General features: G+C 45.6%; 1 protein-coding gene and 1 pseudogene across 1 annotated transcript in view; both read left to right on the top strand.

Annotated features, from left to right (window-relative positions):
* Positions 1–725: 725 nt before the first annotated feature.
* On the top strand, positions 726–1,506 carry LOC133765651 (small ribosomal subunit protein eS1-like; annotated as a pseudogene).
* A 14,615-nt stretch (positions 1,507–16,121) lies between these two features.
* Positions 16,122–20,324, top strand: part of MARCO (macrophage receptor with collagenous structure) — a 43,768-nt gene continuing 39,565 nt past the window's right edge. Inside the window, exon 1 of the mRNA XM_062199187.1 lies at positions 16,122–16,276. Coding sequence (XP_062055171.1) covers positions 16,168–16,276 — 109 coding nt within the window. The 5' untranslated portion in view covers positions 16,122–16,167. The remainder of the gene's footprint in view (positions 16,277–20,324) is intronic.

Raw genomic sequence — 20,324 nt, 5'->3', positions numbered from 1 at the left:
GGTGCCAGACCACAGCCAAAATTACACCTTCGAACCTGTCCTTTGAGGACACATCTGCTGTCACCATTGCTCCTGCTTAAGGGGTCAGGGAATGTTTGGCGTTGAGACCCCTTCCAGCTGCTGACCCTTTCCTGGGGTGATCTTTACTCCTCCTTTAAAAATGTGTCTCGGGGCCAGCATTGTAGTGTAGCAGGTAAAGCTAATATCTCCGACACTGGCATCCCATATGTGCACTGACTCCTGTCTCAGCTGCTCTACTTCTGATCCAGCTCCCTGATAATGGCCTGGAAAAGGCAGAAGAAGATGGCTCAAGTGCTTGGGCTCCTGCAGTCCACGTGGGAGACTCAGATGAAGCTCCTGGCACCTAGCTTCAGCATGGCCCAGCCCTGCATTTGTGCCACTTGGAGAAATGGAAGATTCTCTCTCTGTTTCTTTCTCTCTCTCTCTCTCTCTCTCTGTCTCTCTCTCTCTCTCTCTCTTCTCTCTCTGTAACTCTGACTTGCCTCTTCAGCCGCCTCCGTAGTTCATGGTTTCTGCCTGTCATTAGCCCCTCCAAGGTGGGAAAGACCAAACATTGAAAGGGCGCTCAAACACAGGTCAGTCTAAAAAGTTTATGTGTTCAGGGTTTTTTGCTTGCTTATTGCTATTTGCCTTAAAAAATGTTCCTTGGTGCAGAAGTTAAAACATTTGGGGACTTCCACCCTTTTGGCTCTCTGAGCATCACCATGGTGGTCAGCAAGAACAAACGCCTTACGAAAGGCAGCAAAAAGGGAGCCAAGAAGAAAGTGGTGGACCCATTTTCTAAGAAAGATTGATATGATGTGAAAGCACCTGCTATGTTCAACATACGAAATATTGGGAAAACACTGGTCACGAGAACCAAAGGAACCAAAATTGTGTCTGATGGTCTCAAGGGTCGTGTTTTTGAAGTGAGTCTTGTTGACCAGCAGAACGATGAAGTTGCATTTAAGAAAATTCAAACTGATTACTGAGGATGTTCAGGGCAAAAACTGCCTGACTAACTTCCACAGCATGGATCTTACCCGTGACAAAATGTGCTCCATGGTCAAAAAACGGCAGAGCATGATTGACAAGACTACCGATGGCTATTTGCTTCATCTGTTCTGTGTTGGTTTTACAAAAAAATGCAACAGTCAGATACGGAAGACTTCCTATGCTCAGCACTAGCATGTCCACCAGATCCGGAAGAAGATGATGGAAATCATGACATGGGAGGTGCAAACAAATGACTTGAAAGAGGTAGTCAATAAATTGATCCCAGACAGCATTGGAAAAGACATAGAGAAGGCTTGCCAATCTATTTATCCTCTCCATGATGTCTTCGCTAGAAAAGTGAAGATGCTGAAGAAGCCCAGGTTTGAATTGGGAACACTCATGGAGCTTCACGGAGAAGGTAGTTGTTCTGGAAAAGCCACTGGGGATGAGACAGGTGCTAAGGTCGAATGAGCTGATGGCCATGAACCACCCGTCCAAGAATTTGTTTAAAATTTAGACTTTAATAGTGACAAATAAAATGTCCTATTTGTGATGGTTTGCTTAAAAAAAAATTGGGGATGCCTGCATTTGAGTACCTGGATTTGAGTCCCGACTCTGCTTCCAACTCCAGCTTCCTGCTAATAGCAGCAGGTGATGGATCAAGTAGCTGGGAAACCCAAATTGGATTCCCAGCTCCTGCCTTCAAAAAGACCCACCCTTGGCTATTGTGGGCATTTGAGGATTGAACCAGCAGATGAAAGATCTCTGTCTCTTTCTCTCTCCATCTTTTTGCCTTTCATTTTGAAAAAACGTTCTTTTCAGAAATGAGCGAAATTCATTACTGTCCCCCTAAAAGAGGTTCAATAATTATTGGATTTGAATTGGTGTGAATTGGATTCTTGAGAAGTAATTCAACTATTTCAATTCTGAAAACAGTGAGTCTCTGGCTTGAATAAGAGTCAGTTGCACTCCTTGTAGTTAAGACTGATGAAAGTGGTGCCTTACCCAAAGCAATGGGGAGTACAGAATCAGTGGGTACACGTACCTGAGAGGTAAGCAGGAAGAGGGTTCAAAGAAGGCCCTGGAAATCCTTATGCAAAGCTAGGGGAGTCCGAGTTGTTCAACCATATGCAATAGCAATGAAATCTAGCCATCTTAGCAAGAAGAAATTTATTGAAAGAATTTCATGTCCAGATTTGATAGAAAGAACTGAACTTAGTGAAGAAAGCAAGCAGAAAACAGGGCAGGGCTGGTCAGGTGGCAAGAACAACCTGCTCAGAACAGCACTGCTAAGAAGGAGTAGAACCCTAATTATTTTTAGATAATTGTCCCTCTGCTCAAGACCATGGCAGGGACCTTGCCAATCCTTTGGGTGAGTCACCGCAGGGCCCCTGATTAGAACTGCAGAGGACTGAATACCAACCAGAAAGGGCTAATTCTGATCAAGGAAACTGGGGTGCTGTGGAGGAAGGGAGAGGGACTCTGGCCCGCACCCCAAGCCTGTATGTGTCCACTCCAGCAGCCCTTAGCAAATACGCGGCACAGCTTCACTCTTCTCCACCTGAGTCGGAGCCTGGCTCAGGTCCCACAGTCCAGTGAGTGCTGTTCTCACCTTTCTGACTTCAGCCTGACTACATCACCCTGCCTCCCACCACCCCAACCCAGGAGCCACCTGGCGCCCTTCTACAGCCAATGTGAAGTCAATACGACTCATGAATTCTGTTTGGATAGAAATTGCCAGCTGTCTGCCATGATGTAGCAACCACTGATCGCCAAACTACCCATCCATTAGTCACATCCAACAGTCACTCACTGCTCACTTCCTGCTCAGAGCCTCCGGCTCTGGAGCTACCCGAGTTCAGACAAACTCTTCTTCATGCTGCTTTTCCGGTCCCTGTGACCATTCCACCCTCAGTCCTAGTGTCTAGAAACGAAAGTGAGAAGGAGAAGAGAAACCTCAGCCATCACTCCAGCCCTGGGTCCTGTTTCACAAGCACTAGCTTCTGTATTTCTTCGTTCATTCTTGGACCTCCCAGGGAGTTTTATAACACTGAAGAGCTGCTGAATGAACCCTGATTATCCCCAAAAACTGTCCCTCCAAACTCAGACTTCTTGGAGACAGTGGGGGCAGGGGCAGGCTTGAGGGTTGAGAATAGAAGATAAACATCCGTACTCAAGGTTCACTAGATGTTAAGCTCCTGCTGTCCAGCAAAGGATGGTAATAGGTCTTTCTAGCTAATCTGACTTTTTTTATGGTGGGAAAGTATACATAATATTTATCATTCTTATCATTCTAATCATTTCTAAATGTGCATAAGTTGTGGTGGATTATGCTTTCATTGTCATTCGTCTCCAAGTATTTTTTATTGTTTATTTATTTGAAAGGCAGAGTGACAGATAAAGAGATAGGAAGAGATCTCCCACCCACTGGCTCACTCCCAACAAGATTGCATCATCCAAGGCTGTGCCAGGCTGAAGCCAGGACCTGGGAACTCCATCCAGGTCTCCCATAAGAGTGGCAGGGGCCAAAGTACTTGAGCTGTCCTCACGACCTCCCAGGATGCACACTAGCAGGAAGCTGGATTGGAAGTGGAGCAACCTGGACTCTAGCCAGGCACTCTGATATGGAAAGCAGGTATCCCAAGAGGCGGCTTTAACTTTAGTGTCCCAATGCCTGCCTGCTCCATCTCTGTACATTTTCTAATTTACCTTGTGACTTTTTTCTTTGCTCCACGGGTGGTTTGAGAGTGTTCTGTTTGATTTCAACACATTGGTGAATTTTTTAGCTTTCCTTCTGTTGCTGGTTTCAGACTTCATCCTGTTGTGGATGGAGAAGACATTTTGTGTGATACCCATCTTTTAAAATCTGCTGAGACTCTCGAATGGGCCAGCATGTGATGTATCCCAGCGAGCGTCCCCTTTGCACTTGGGAGACTGTGTATTCTGTTCATGTTGGATGGAGTTGCTGAATGTGGCTGATGGGTCCAGGTGGTGGATTGTGTTGTTCAAGTCCTCTGTTTTCTTACTCGTCTTTTTTCTTATTGATCTGTTCATTTTTGAAGCTGGGGTATTGGAGTATCTCTTTCTCCCTTCAGTTCTGTTGAGTTGTTTCTTATATTTTGAGGGTCTTTTATTAGATCTGTCTGTGCTTCTATAGCAAAATATCTGAATATGGGTAATTGATAGAGAATAGAATTTATTTTCTCACAGCTCTGGAGTCCAAGATCAAGGCAGTAGCAGGTTTGAGCACCTACCAGGGGTTCACTCTGCTCCAAAGAAGGCTGTGTCCTTGCCTGTTGGAAGGTGAAGGGCAAGTGAGTGGAACATGACGTGAAGCCTTTGTGTAAGGGTCTTAATCCTGTTCACAAGGGTAATCATCTAACCACCTCTTAAAGGTCTCACCTTTTTTTACAAAGATTTTTTGCTTATTTGAAAGGCAGAGTGACAGGGAGAGATAGAGAGACAGCACACGCATGCACAAGAGAGAGAGAGAGAGATCTTCCATCCACTGGTTTACTCCCTCAATGGCCACAACATCCAGATCTGGGCCAGGCCAAAGCCAGAAACCAGGAGCTCCACTCTGGTCTTCAACATGGGTGTCAGAGGTCCAAGTATTTCCCTCATCTTCAACGGCCTTCCCAGGTGCATTACGAGGAAGCTAGACCAGAAACAAAGTAGCCTGGACTGGAAGTGACATTCTAATACGGGATACCAGCGTCATGAGCACTAGTTTTAATTCCTGCAACCACAGTGCCAGCCCCAGTGACCCCACCTCTTAATGTCATCACATTGGCCATTAAGTTTAAACTCCTGAGGATGTACTCAAATAGAACCACCTATGTTTAAAATGTTTAAAATTGTTCTATCTTCTTGCTGGATTGAATGTTGTATCAGCGCATCATGTCCATTTTGATCTCTTGTAACCTTTTTAAATTTAGAATGTATTTTTTCTTTTCTTTTTCTTTTTCTTTCTTTCTTTTTTTTTTATTGACAGGCAGAGTTAGACAGAGAGAGACAGAGAGAAAGGTCTTCCCTTTCCGTTGGTCACCCCCCAAATAGCCGCTATGGCCAGTGCGCTGCAGCCAATGCGCTGCGCCAATCCAAAGCCAGGAGCCAGGTGCTTCCTCCTGGTCTCCCATGCTGGTGCAGGGCCCAAGCACTTGGGACATCCTCCACTGCCTTCCCGGGCCACAGCAGAGAGCTGGACTGGAAGAGGAGCAACTGGGACAGAACCGGTGCCCCAACCGGGACTAGAACCCAGGGAGCCAGCGCCGCAGGCAGATGATTAGTCTAGTGAGCCGCGGCACTGGCCAGAATGTATTTTTTCTGATATCAGTATAGCCACTTGTTTTTGCTTGCTATTTACAATGGGATATTTTATTACATCCTCTACATTTTACTACATCCTCTCATTTAAACCCATTTATGTCTTTGAATCTAAACTGAATCTCCTGTAGATGGCATATATTTAGGATCATGCTTTTATTCATTTTGCTAAGCTCTGCATTTGGAGTGGAGGATTTAATCCATTTATATTTAAAGTAATCACCACCAAGGAGGGGCATCTTCTGTGTTGCTGCTTGTCTTCTACGGGCTGATGGCTTCTTTGCGCCTCAGAGTCTCCATGACTCTTTTCTTTGTGTTTAGTTGACTTTTTTTTTTTTTCTTATAGCAACATGTTTTGATTCCCTTGTCATTTCCTTATGTGTGGATTCAATAGATATTTTCTCTGTGGTTACCATGGGGATTACATTTAACATCCTGTAGTTATAACAATCTAATTTGAATTTACAACAGCCTAGCTTCAACAACATACTAAACTCTCTTCCTACCGCATCCCATCTTCTCTCCGTTACTGATGTCATAGCTTAACTCCCACATATTGTGTGTCCAGCAATACTGATTTTATACATTTATTTTTAATCATGTAGAAAATTAGAATTATAAACCGAAGTTGCATGAACACTAGTTTTTTCTAATCGCCTCTATGTTTCCCTTCACTGGCACTCCTTATTTCTTCGCCTGGCTCCACATTACCATTTAGCTTCCTTTCATTTCAACCTGAAGGACTTTCTTTGGCATTTGTAACAACCCACTGCCTTCTGATCTCCAAGGTTTCTGATGATCTATCAGCTAAAAATCTTATTGAGAGCCCTTGTATGTGGTAAGTCACGTCTCTCTTGCTGCTTTTAAGGTGCCCTCTGTGTCTTTTAAAATTTCATTACAATGTGTTTTATTGTGAGGCTGCCTTCACAAACATCTCTGTTGTACTTTTTTCACTTTAGTTACTGTACTTTTCAGCTCCAGAACTTATTTCTGGTCTGCCTTTATATTTTCTATCTCTTTATTTTATTCTCATTTTGTCCATGCACTGTTTTCCTGCTTTTGTCCATGACTGCCTGTAGCTCTTTGAGTACCTCTAAAAGAGCTGTTTTAAAGTCTGCCTAGTAAGTCCAATATCTGGGTTTCTTTAAGTACGTTTTCTGGTCATCTATTTTTCTGTCCATTTATTTTATTCCTTTGAATGGGATATACTTTCCTTTTGTGCTTATTTTGTTGAAAGAATAACATTTCAACCTTTTAATGTGGCCTTTTTTTGTTAGTTAGTTTATTTTTTTTAACCTGATTGGGTATCCCTGTGATGAGAATGAGCCTAAGATGAAAGCTTTGCTGGTCTTTTCTGAGCCTACTCTTTCCCTGGGCATGCACAGTGACTTTCTAAATGCCTTCATATACAAACTGGCGTTTGAATGTCCACACAGGTGCAGCTCCTTTAAGTCTCCTGAAAGCTGCTCAGCTGGTGGAGGTTGAAGCAAAGGCATACAGCAGCCGTCCACAGCCAGAACACAGAACCCTACTATTTGTATGGCAAAGTCTTTATTGCTCACTCAGACAAGTTGTCCTCTGACAGATGCAAATATTCAAATAAATACCAGAGTTTCAAAACAGTCACCTGAGACTAAGTATAATTGTTGTGCAGGTGGAGAGAGAGACTCTTACTGCCGCTGCTGTACTGTTTTCCCTGATAGCACTCCTAACTTCTATATTAACAAGAACACTCTGGCTAATATACTCAACATGGACTCTGTAGTAGCAAGGACAGAGAAGTCTGAAGATTAATTAGAATGGTGGCTACTTTGGGGCCAGTGCCGTGGCACACTAGGTTAATCCTCTGCCTGCGGTGCATATGGGCACCTGTTCTACTCCCGGTTGCTCCTCTTCCAGTCCAGCTCTCTGCTTTGGCCTGGGATAGCAGTAGAAGATGGCCCAAGTGCTTGGATCCCTGAACCTGTGTGGGAGACCGGAAAGAAATTCCTGGCTCCTGGCTTCGGGTCAGACCAACTTGCTGACTGTTGTGGCCATTTGGGGAGTGAACCAGCAGATGGAAGGCCTCTCTCTCTGTCTCTTCCTCTCTCTGTCTGTAACTCTACATCTCAAATAAATGAACAAAAATCTTAAAAAACAAGAAATGCTGAGTGTGAATTTTGAGATGTCTGATCTGGAAATACAAATTGGGAATCATAACTTGTAGGTAGAATTTAAAACTGTGGGACTAGTTAACATCCCTCAACTAGATGGATATTCATAGAGAGACAACAAAGGTTAGAAACATTATCTCCAACCTTAAGACTTAAGGAAAAAAGAGAGGTGGACATTTGGCGCAGCAGTGAAGATCCTGCTTAGAACATCCACATCCCATATTGGAGGCCTGAGTTCGAGTCCCGGCTCTACTTCCAATTCCATTTCCTGCTAATGTGAACTCCGTGTGGAGTTAGTCGCAGGTGAAAGATGTCTTTCTGTCTCTCTGTCTCTGTCTCTCTCTCTCTGATTTTTAAATAAAATAAAAATAAAAAACAGTTAAAGAGAGAAGGAATCAGTGCAACACATTGAGAGTGACCAGAGGGTAGGAAGAATGTCAGGAGACTGCCGAGCCCATGAAGCGCTCCTGACGAGTGACGAGGACTAAAACTTAGCCATGCGATGTTACCACGTGGATGTACTAGTGATGTCTTTCAAAATAGCTATATATTCATTTTTATGTATTGGAAATGTGTAGAGAGAGAAAGAGAGAGAATCTTCCATCTGCTGACTCACTTCCCAAATGCCCATAATATCTATAGCTGGGCCAAGCCAGCCCAATAGGGCAAGGACCCAAGTACTTGAGACATCATCTGCTGCCTCCCCAGGAGCACATTACCAAGAAAAGCTGGATTGGAATCAGAGGCAGGACTCAGTCCCAGGCACTCAGCTCACACTGGACCCAGCCTAACCTGCTGCACCACAGTGACAGCCCACATTTGTTGGTGATACTAACACGAGAAGCTTTGGTTGAGTGATGGCGATGAAAGTCCCAGTAGAGTTGATACAAAAGGACATGAGAGGAGGGAAATTAAAGACAGTAGGTACAGACAACTCTTTTGAGATAGTTTATTAAAAAGAGAGGAAAAAAATTGGGTAGATTGTAGGGGAGTGGATAAAGAGTAGGTGTTTTAGGATAGAAGAAATAATGGTATAAATGCCAGGCAGTTGGGCAAACTCCAGCCGAGACTGTAGAATCAGTGTTGTAGAGGACAGAAAAGGAAGAACAGCAGCAGGAAAATGCCCCTGCACAGGTGATAGGGGTGGGATTTAGAGCACAGGTGGAAGAGTTGGATTTTTTTTTTAATTTTTTTTTAATTTTTTGACAGAGTGGACAGTCAGAGAGAGAGAGAGATAGAGAGAAAGGTCTTCCATTGCCGTTGGTTCACCCTCCAATGGCCGCCGTGGCCCGCGCGCTGCAGCCGGCGCACCGTGCTGATCCAAAGGCAGGAGCCAGGTGCTTCTCCTGGGTCTCCCATGGGGTGCAGGGTCCAAGCATTTGGGCCATCCTCCACTGCACTCCCTGGCCACAGCAGAGAGCTGGCCTGGAAGAGGGGCAACCGGGACAGAATCCGGCGTCCCGACCGGGACTAGAACCCGGTGTGCCGGCGCCGCTAGGCGGAGGATTAGCCTAGTGAGCCGCGGCACTGGCCGAGTTGGATCTTTTTAAAAGTTGTTTTGTTTTTCGTCTACTTGAAAGGTAAAGTCAGAGCATGCATGTGAGAGAGATCTTCTATTGCTTGTTCACTCCCCAAATGCCCACAACAGCTAGGAGCAGGGCCAAGCCAAAGCCAGGAGCCCCATCTGGGTCTCCCACGTGGGTAGCAGGGACCCATGCACTTGAGCCATCATCTGCTGCCTCCCAGGAAGCATTAGTAGGAAGCCGGATTGGAAGCGCAGTAGCCAGGACTTGCAATACAGGCATCCCAAGAAGTGGCTTAACCTGCTGTGCTACAATGCTTGCCCCAGGAATTTGGAAAGTTCATCTTGGTCATAGCAAGGCAGGCAGACTCTTTGGTGCAGCTGTCATTGGTGGTGAGAGTCCAGAGAATTTTCCTTTAAGGTGCTTGATTTTTCTCAGTGAAGAGGAGGACAAGGTTATGAGCCAAGAGAGGAGACAGGAGAAGAGGGGAAGAAGACAAGTCTCCCAGAGTTGCTTGAGAGAATGAGTTGAATAAAAATTACCCTATGATTGCCAGACAGGATTAAGGTTCATTTCTAGTTCATGTCACAAAATTAAGCAAGACCATCAGCCCAATCACACGGTTAGTTCCAGCTGCATGGAGGGTTGGATCTGTCCAGGGTTGGGTTTTATACCAGGAAGCAAAAAAAAAAAAAAAAAAAGAGGGACTGGGGAGTGGAGTGGGGATGTGTGTGAGGAGATGGTTCTAAGGACTGTGAATTTAACCTGATCAGGTGGGAGAGAAAGGACACAAAGTGGATGAGAGCCATGGGAGGGTGGCAGGGTAACAGATCAGAAGCCCTAGAGTTAGTGAGTTTAAGAATGAGCTGGAAGGATAGGAGGGGTGGCCAGAGAATGGACTGGATGAACAATTGGGAAGGAATTGCAGTTATTAAGACCGACAAGGTGGAGTATGACCTTGGAAGCATGTGACCGATGGAGTGTGAATAGCAACCTCATTGGAGCGGGTATGGGTCTGTTTTCTTTTGTTATTTTAAAAGATATCTATTTGTTTGAGCGACAGAGAGAGGAAGACAGGGCGCCTATCTGCTGGTTCACTTCCTAATTGCCTGCAACAGCCAGTGTGGGGCCAGGAATTCACGTGGATAGCAGGAACCCAGTTACGTGAGCCATCACTGCTGCCTCTCAGGGGCTGCGTTAGCAGGAATCAGGAGCTGGAGCAGGGTATTGAAGGCAGGGACTCTGGTAACATACACAGAAGTCTCAACCACTAGCTCAGCCCTCACTTGTGTTTTCTTTACTGGCGTGGAGCCTGGAACATCGTGAGCATACAATAAGCACTGGTTGCTGTATGAGTGAGTAAGGACTAACTGCCACCTTCTCAGCAGTTCTTGTGGATTCCGTGGTTTTTCCACCCCCTCCCCACCCCCCCACCCCCCCACCACTTGCTCCAAATTCAGAGTTGCTAAGGCAAACTTGATCTTGGTCCTTGGTTCAACTGGGAAGCCTGCGGAGTTTCTACTAGCAGCTCTCGCTCTTCTTTCAGGGTGTATTTAACACCTTCTTATGAACAGAACTCCGGAGCCTGGGTGCACCTGCTGTCCCCAGCCCCCCAGACTTGCTCCGAGAAAGGAATAATGCTGCTCACTTACACATCAGTCTGAGTCTCCTTCTTCTCATGGGAGGACAGGCAGTTTTTTACTTCTTGTTTCTGGTGAGGGGAATTCAAGGCTTTTCCCCCTGTGAAAATAGCACAGAGGCCAGGAGGGCAGGGGGTGGAGTCTGGGGTCCGGAGAACTTGTGCCCTTGAAATCATACAAGGGAGGCCACTGTCTTCCAAGCCTTTGCCCTGTCTGTGCCCAGGCTGGGAGCAGTGGGTCAGTGGGAGAGACTCACTCTAGGCCACTTTGCTTCTCTTTCCTGCTGTCTCTTCTCAGGGAAGACACTGCAGTCCAGGGCCTGTGTAAGGATCTTGATCACGGGCAGTGGTCTGCACCTCTCCCTGGGCGGTGGCACCTCCGGGCCTTCAAAGGTGAACTTATATGAATTGGGCCAACGTCCAACAGCAATGATGCTTATATGATCTTCCTTTAACTTTACTGATGTATAATAAATGTCCATGTTTAATGTGTAAAGTGCAGTGAGTTCTGTAGCCCGTGCCCCAGTCAAAACACAGAACCCTCTTATCTTCCCAGAAATGTCCTTTGTTCTTCTCTGTGGTCACCACTCCCCTCCTACCACCCCCAGACACCATGGCTCTGGCTTCGGCCACTTTAGATGACTCTTCTGATTCTGGAGCTGTAGGTAAACAGGACCATCCGACGTGAGGGTACTTAAAAAACATCATAGAAAATAGACTTGGAAGATGTGGACTTCCCTGCAAAAATTTTGAAATCCAGGCAGATAAGGGGGCTTTTAAAAAATTCATGGAAAAGTTTTAAGAAAAAAAGAGGTGCATGGATTCCAAAAAGCTTATACACCAAAATCAACTTGTCTTTCCATTCTGTTGTGAATTCCCCACACATAGCCTCTGTGATTTTGAAATTCATCCATGTTGTGGCTTTTTTATGTCTGGTTAGTGCTCTGTTGTATGGATATACCATAATTTATTCACTTCTTGATGGTCATTTGTTTATTTTTATTTAATGGAAGGGGAGAGAGAGAGAAAGAGAGAGAGATTGTCTATCTGCGGGGTCACTCCCCACATGGTGGCAATGGTCAGGCTGGAGCCAGGAGCTAGGAGCGTCATCTGAGTCTCTCCCATGTGGGTGGCAGAGACACACGCACTTCAGCCATCATCTCCCAGGATGTACATTAGCTGAAAGCTGGATTGGAAACGGAGGCAGGACTCAGTCCCAGGCACTCCCACACAGAAAGCAGGCATTCCAAGCAGCAGGCTAACCTGCTGGGCCACAACACCAGCCCCACTTAGGAGACCTGGACTGAGTTCCAGAAGGTTAACTTCAGTCTGGTCTAACCCTGGCTGCTGCTGACGTTTAAAGACTGAACCAGCAGATGGAAGATCTCTCTTGGTCTCTGTCTCTATGTCTCTCCACCATTCAAATAAAATAAGTATTTTCTTTGGAAAGGTAATAAAAGAAAAGAAACAAGTACAAAAAGCAGCTTTATAAAAATAAAAATAAAAATAAAAGCACTGCATTAAAATATCACCTGTCTTGATGTCTAAATCTTCTGCACGCAAGGCTAAGACGTGCCGACTGCCTCCCGGTCCCACTGCAATCGCTCGGCTCTGAAGGGTGGCTGGATTTGCCTGAGTCAGACAGAGCAGCCATTTATGTCTGAACAAGGGATGCTTATCAGTCATTTCCCAGGGCTCCCCCCCAGGGCCCCCCGCCCCGGGATGGAGTCTCCAGGGTGCCCACAGGTTGCCATGGCTGCATGCCAATGCCGCGTTATCTGCTGAGAGCCCTAAGCCTGGCTGTGCATCAGAGCTGCTCCGGAGCTTTGGCTGAAGCCAGGGCCTCAGCCTAGGGGTGGGGAACATGCATGTGTGTTTTCCTAAAGCTCCCCTCGTGCCAGCCTCTAAGATTGGGGCCCCTGGATTAAAGCAGACGGCAGAGGCAAGGGCCCTGTGTTCCTCTTCTGATGCCAGCCTTCTGGAGCCATGAAGCAAGGTACAAGTCACCGTGAGTGAGGAGTAATGCATGGGGAATGCAGAGCACAAAACATCCTCGACCACAGGAAATGCTCCCAGAGGCTCTGACTTTGTCCCGAGGTTCAGGGAAGTTAAGGATGTCAGCCAAGGGCACACAGCGACTTAATGAAAGACTTAGATTTGGGACCCAGGTGTGCCAGGCCCCATTGCCAGAGCTGAAGGGACTATACAGGACACCCACCCAATGCCCTCTCCAAGAACAAGAGCCCTCAGCAATGAGCCCGGGGCATTTTCAAATGAGCAGCCTCCAGACTCCTATTCGGGTCAGCCCCGGGGCTGAGCAGGCAGAACAGAGCAGGGAGGCACTGCCAGCCTCAGGGGGCAGCTTCCCTGGCCTGGGGGATTTCTCTCCCACAGGGGAAGCCCCCTGCCACCTCCTTATCTGGCCCCAAACCTCTGTCTGCAGCAGCCAGCTGTCTTCACTTCCTTCCTTCCAGTTCTCTTCTTTAACCTCTCCTGTCCCAGCTTCTGCTCCCAGCCCTCTGCCAAAACCAGTGCCTTCCTGGATGTGGAAATGAGGGGTGCCCCTGGGGACCGCTGCCTGGCTGGGGACAGCCAGGAACTGGCTGGCCTGCGGTTCATTCTCCTTTCACTTTCTGCCACAACACAGGCCTAAGACAAATGCTTGGCCAGGCCGAGTGTCCGCTCCCAGCACCTCTCCTCTCACCTCTGCTGTTCCAATTGGAGTTACTGTCCCCTGGGGCCCCTGCACCCGGCCAGTCTGCCTCAGTGAACCTGCATGCACTCTCTTTCCTGTCCCAGGCTCTCACCCTGTGTAGTGTCCAAGGGTCACTCCCCAGTTGCCCCTTTCAACTCAGCTCTGATAGGTCCTTGATTCAGAGTGTCAAGCTGTTTGTGATACGCCCACCCCTGCCCATGCCTGCTGTGGGCCACATCTGTCCTACCAGCTGGGAGCCAGCTCCACCCTGCTTATGGGACCGTGAGCATCTTTCAGGCCATATCTTTATCTCCCTGGCACCCAGCAGGGATGCTGTGTTGCCAGTGAGAATAACAGCAATATGACCATCTTAATTAGTTTTCTTAGGCTAATAACACAATAACTCAGACTGTGGAAGTTATAAAGAAAAAGATCTATTTTAGCTTATGGTTCTGGGTCAAGGTCAAAGAGATGTATCTGGTGATGATCTTCTTGCTGGCAAAGTCCTGAGGCTGCTTAAAGCATGTCAAGGTGAGACAGGTAATATTTGTGTGCCTGTGTGCACATGTGTATGAACGTGTATATATACATGCGTATGTGTGTGTACATGTGTGTTTCTGTGTCTCCATATTTATTTATTAATTGGGAAGACAGAGTTACAGAGAGAGATCATCCATCCACTGGTTCACTTCCTCAAATGGCTGCAAAGCTGGAGCTGGGCTGGTCTGAAACCAGGAGCCAGGAGCTTCTTCTGGGTCTCCCACACAGGTACAGGAGCCCAAGCTTGGGCCACCTCCCTCTGCTTTCCTAGGCACATCAGTAGGGAGCTGAATCAGAAGTGGAACAGCTGGGATTTGAACCAGTTCCCATATGGGATGCCAGCGTCGCAGGTGGCAGATTAACCCACTCTGCCACAGTGCCACCCCAGTGTGTCTCCTTTTTTTTTTTTTTTGACAGATAGAGTCAGACAGTGAGAGAGAGACAAAGAGAAAGGTCCTCCTTCTGCCGGTTCACCCCCGAAATGGCCGCCATGGCCGGAGCTATGCTGATCCGAAGCCAGGAGCCAGGTGCCCCACACCCCAGTTTCCCATGCGGGTGTAGGTGCCCAAGCACCTGGGCCATCCTCCATTGACCTCCCGGGCCATGGCAGAGAGCTGGACTGGAAGAGGAGCAACCAGGACCAGAACCCGGCGCCTACATGGGATGCCAGCACCACAGGCAGAGGATCAGCCAAGTGAGCCATGGCGCCGGCCCTATGTCTCCTTCTTATAAAGCCACCTAGATTCAACCATCAGGCTTTACTATGATGACTTCACTGTATCCTGATGACCCCCAAAGGACCCACCCATAAAAACCAGAGTTGGATTCAGTTCCCACCCTCTTATGTGGCACGATGGGGATGAAATTGCAATGTGCCTCTTCATAAGGGGCAAACCATAGTAATGACCAAAGTTTTTTTTTATCACATCAGGTACATCTTAACCACCTTAATTATTTATTAATTCATTTGGTACTCACAACTGTGAACATCTTCCTTGCTTTACAAGTGAGGGAATCAAAGGGCTCCCAGCTTAACTGATTTGCCCACAGTCACACAGCTCCTATGTGAAAGAGGTGGAATTGGAACCCAGGCATCCTGGTGTCTGCGTCTGTGTCCTTACCACCACGTTGCACAACATGTGTAGAACTTCAGGGATACCCAGCATAAGGGAGGGAGGAGGAGGACCCTCCCCACAAGGAGCTCAGATGTGACACACATGCACATGGCACAGGCACAGGCACACACATGCATGTAGATGAAATGTGGGGGAACAATGAGAAATATACACGGGGGTCTTCTAAATGTTTGTGAACAATCAGGGAAAAATTATGCATGGACTGAAACATTTCTTTGTGTCAAATAGACTTATCTTCTTTTGTTTTATTTAAGTTATCTGAGAAAGAGAGGGAGAGAGAGAAACAGAGAGAGAGAGAGAGAGAGAGAGAGAGAGAGAGAGAGAAACATTCCTATCCACTGGTACACTCCCCAAATGCCTGCAATGGATGTCTTTGGGACTAAGCTGGGAACCTAACCCAGGTCTCCAGTGTGGGTAGCAGGACCCTAAATACTTGAGCCATCTCCACTTCCTCTCAGTGTGCATGTGAACAGGAAGCTGTGGTTGGGAGCTGGTGCTGGGATTCCAACCCAGGTACTCTGACAGGGGATGCGGGCATCTTAACCACTAGGGTAGATGTTGGGCCCTAAACGTTATCTTCTAATGCTGTTTTCCAGGAACTTTTTGAAGTATCCTTGTAATTGCATACTAAGTGTGTGGTCTAGAGCAGTGTTTCCCAGACTTCACAGCATGTATAAATCACTGTAGATCTGGATTCAGTCTGCAAGCCATGGACACTAAAACTCTGCATTTCTAACCAGTTTCCAGGAACCACATATGGAGCAGCCAAGATGAACTCTAAGGCAGAGAACCAGATAAGTGTGGCTGGAGTGTGCACTGGACAGCAAGCTGGGGCTGAGCTTGGATATGCAAAGAGTTGGAAAAGGAGCCTGGAATAGGGGGATGCCCCAAAGCCCCCTGGACATCCCCCCAACCCCCCCCTTAGCAGCCAGCTGCATTAGGCAGGAGCTCCACATGTGAAGATCTCGTTTTTGAGAAATGCCCGATCCTGATGATGTCAGGAAACAGTTTGCAAATTCAGGAATCAGAGCCAAAGGGAAGTGCTGCGCAATCTACAACTCTCTGCAGTGGTTAAATAGGAACAATCTTTTCCAAGTGGTTCCTCTTACGGGGAACATTTCTGCTGCTATAGGACTTTGGGCTACTATAAAGCTTAGCAATGAAAAATAATAGCATCCTCAAGGAAGAAGAGATCTTGGGTAGCACCAAAGAACCAGCAGCCTTCCAACAAACCATGGGCTCTATGATGGAGACCTTTGAACTGAATGGTAAAGTACAACTCCCTGGTTATGGGATTGTGCAGTAGTATAGTTTTTCTGTTAGTGGGATGCAATAGTCAGTGGGGGAGAGAGTCTAGGCTTGCACCATTGTCACAGTTTTGCATGTAACTCTCACTAGTGCATGTCTGGAATGCTGCAGTTAGAAATTTCTGGAATTCTAAAAATAGAGGCTGCATCTTTAGTGTAAAACTTGTTTGGAGTATTTTTAGCTTCATGATTCTTTTAAATGTTATTTAAATAATTTCCTTTCGATGAATGACAAAGCTTATTTGCTGTCCCCCCCTTTATGAGTATCTTATTCTGGCACAACAGAATGTGTGATGAAGATGGCAATGTAAGACAAAGCAGGTGAAAAAATTCCATGAAACCTGCTGAGTGCAACTTAGTTTTGGACACAATTCCTTTCAGATTCCTTAAGGAGGCTTCGGGTGTTGCTGGTCGGGGACTCTCTCCATTTTGTGTTGGCTAGGAAAGGTCTGTAGCTTCATAATTGGCACGCCATAGTTACATTCAGGCTTTAAAGCTTCAGTCAACTCTGTTGTTTTTATTTTCTCATGGGGTTCTACAGGTGATGCTTGTTAACAGCTTCTAGAATTTGTGGCATGTAGAGGCATGGGGTGAGTTTGCTTTTTTTTTTAAAGCTTTTATTTAATGAATATAAATTTCCAAAGTACAGCTTATGGGTTACAATGGCTTCCCCCCACCCCATAACTTCCCTCCCACCCGCAACCCTCCCCTTTCCCGCTCTCTCTCCCCTTCCATTCACATCAAGATTCATTTTCAATTCTCTTTATATACAGAAAACCAGTTTAGTATATCTAAAGTAAAGATTTCAACAGTATGCCCTCACATAGCAACACAAAATGAAAAATACTGTTGGAATACTAGTTATAGCATTAAATCACAATGTACAGCACATTAATGACATAGATCCTACATGATATTTTTTTAAAAAATTGATTAATTTTCTATGTAATTTCCAATTTAACACCAAGTGTTTTTTTTATTATTTTCAATTATCTTTATATACAGAAGATCGATTCAGTATATACTAAGTAAAGATTTCATCAGTTTGTACCCATGCAGAAACACAAAGTGTAAAAATACTGTTTCAGTACTAGTTATAGCATTACTTCACATTGGACAACCCATTAAGGACAGATCCCACATGGGACGTAAGTACACAGTGACTCTTGATGTTGATTTAACAATTTAACACTCTTGTTTATGGCGTCAGTAATCTCCCTAGGCTCTAGTCATGAGTTGCCAAGGCTATGGAAGCCTTTAGGGTTCACCGACTTTGATCTTATTCCGACAGGGTCATAGTCAAAGTGGAAGTTCTCTCCTCCCTTCAGAGAAAGGTACCTCCTACTTTGATGGCCCCGTTCTTTCCACTGGGATCTCACTCGCTGAGATCTTTCATTTAGGTCTTCTTCTTCTTCTTCTTCTTCTTCTTTTTTTTTTTTTTCCAGAGTGTCTTGGCTTTCCATGCCTAAAATACTCTCATAGGCTCTTCAGCCAGATCCAAATGCGTTAAGGGCTGATTCTGAGGCAAGAGTGCTATTTAGGACATCTGCCATTCTATGAGTCTGCTGTGTCTCCCACTTCCCATGTTGGATCGTTCTCTCCCTTTTTTATTCTATCAGTTAGTATTAGCAGACACTAGTCTTGTTTGTGTGATCCCTTGACTCTTAGACCTATCAGTTTGATCAATTGTGAACTGAAATTGATCACATGGACTAGTGAGATGGCATTGGTACATGCCACCTTGATGGGATTGTATTGGAATCCCCTGGCACGTTTCTAACTCCATCATTTGGGGCAAGTCCGATTGAGCATGTCCCCAACTGTACATCTCCTCCCTCTCTTTTTCTCATTCTTTTTTTTTAAACTTTTATTTAATGAATATAAATTTCCAGTGTACAGCTAATGGATTACAATGGCTTCCCCCTCCCATAACTTCCCTCCCACCCGCAACCCTCCCCTCTCCCGCTCCCTCTCCCCTTCCATTTGCATCAAGATTCATTTTCAATTCTCTTTATATACACAATATAAATTTAGTATAAAGATCTCAACAGTTTGCACCCACATAGAAACACAAAGTGAAACATACTGTTTGAGTACTAGTTATAGCATTAAATCACAATGTACAGCACATTAAGGACAGAGATCCCACATGAGGAGCAAGTGCACAGTGGCTCCTGTTGTTGACCCAACAAATTGACACTCTAGTTTATGGCACCAGTAACCATCCTAGGCTGTCGTCATGAGTTGCCAAGGCTATGGAAGCCTTCCAAGTTTGCCGACTCTGATCATATTTAGACAAGATCATAAAAGACAGAGTGAGGATAGTAACCAATGATCCTAAGAGTGGCATTTACCAGGTTTGAACAATTATACAGCATTAAGTGAGGAAGAGGACTATCAGTACACACAGGTTGGGAGTAGAGCCATTGGTGGTAGAGTAGAGGTTATGATTACAAAGGAATGAGGCCCAAGTGCACTAGACAGGGTCTAGAACAAAGGACAGAGTCATTATTAGAGGAGCTAAGAAAGGTGCTGTCTAAGCTACAAGTAATTTTTCTGATTGAGAGGCAAATAGAACCCGATAGAAGGGGCTTGATAATAATCTGGTGGGCTTTAGGCCTTGTAAATTCAGAGGCCCAGGCCTATCTATCTCTTCACATGGGGTATATCCTAAGGGAGGTGTGAACCTCCTAGGGGAAGGCACTCTGTTGACTTTCATTACTTGGCTGGCCTGGGAGGAGAGCTGGCCAGGTAAAGGCAGGTGGCATCTCTAACAAGAAATTTACAGTTCTGCCTGCAATGTTGCTGACCCTACTTGACCATACCCTCAGCTGCAGAGGTCACTTTGGAAATTGGGCTGAGTGAAGGGCTTTTCAGCTTTGAGCCAATAAGATCTGTGGCTCTGACCTGGGAATCCTTCGACTCCAGGGCAGGTCCATTTCCAGTGATCCAACTCTTGGCAGAGCTGCCAGGGCTCTTCACAAGCTGACTTCTGCTGAAGCCCAGGCTTACCACATTGAAAGCCACTGCAGTGGACTGGCCTGTTGGGTCTCCTTGAGGGCAGATCACTGTACAGATCAGCCATTAATAGGCCTGTCACCCATTGCTTCTGATGCCGAGCTTTCTTTTCCTCCTGGTTTGTGTTAAAGCAGACCAGAGGAAGCAAGTCAAGGGAGTGCCCAAGTCCCATATCTAATCTTCGGTGGCCTGAACTACAAGTCTATAGTCACAGGCATGTTCTGTAGTAGTTTTTCTAAGGTAGACAATGCCCATGAGGAAAATTATATTCTCACTTTAAAACTTTCTTTCCCTTTGGTCTGAAAGGGAGGTTTTTTCTACTTACTGTATACTTCGCTGATGGCGAAGTGAATCTAGCTATGAGATTATTATTTAAGTTCTTATTTTGGCTATGCTATTACAGAAAAATGTTAGCCATGATTTTAAGGAATCTTATTTCAACCAGATATTTTGGATTTTGAGCCTTCTTGGCATTCTTGACAGGCATTCAAAAAATCAAAGTTTCAAACAATCTGGTCTCTAAAATTTCCAGTAAATCCTGGGCTTTGGTTTTTCCAGTTTGGGCCCAACTGAAAAAATCGAAGGACCTATGTCTCTCATCTTATAGAGACACCAACTAATCAGTCTATTTGGATTATATTAGAAGGACTGTCAAGATGTGATGTGGTACCAGACTTTAAGTTTCTATAATGGAAAATGCTACTAATACAAATGTTTGAGAATTAAAAAGTCTAATGATCTTGTGCTACTAGACATGATAGTTATCTTAATGAGAAAGCCCCAGAGGCCTAAAGGGTTAAATACTTGTAAAATCCTACAGGTGCTTTCAAAAATACTGTGAAGTAAGCAAGTGCCTCTTGTTGGTTGATGAGTTTATAATTTTAAACATGGCGACTTAAAGTCTTTTGTCATCCATAGTTATATATGATGTGCTGCTCATAAAACTAAAGCGTTGTTGGTTCTGTGTGTAGCTGTCCTCCTATAGGTTCCT

The sequence above is a fragment of the Lepus europaeus genome, chromosome 1 (genome assembly GCF_033115175.1).
Source record: "Lepus europaeus isolate LE1 chromosome 1, mLepTim1.pri, whole genome shotgun sequence".
NCBI classification, from domain to species: Eukaryota; Metazoa; Chordata; class Mammalia; order Lagomorpha; family Leporidae; genus Lepus; species Lepus europaeus.
The sequence above is the reverse complement of the archived record's forward strand: the minus strand, read 5'-3'. Positions and strand labels throughout refer to the sequence as shown.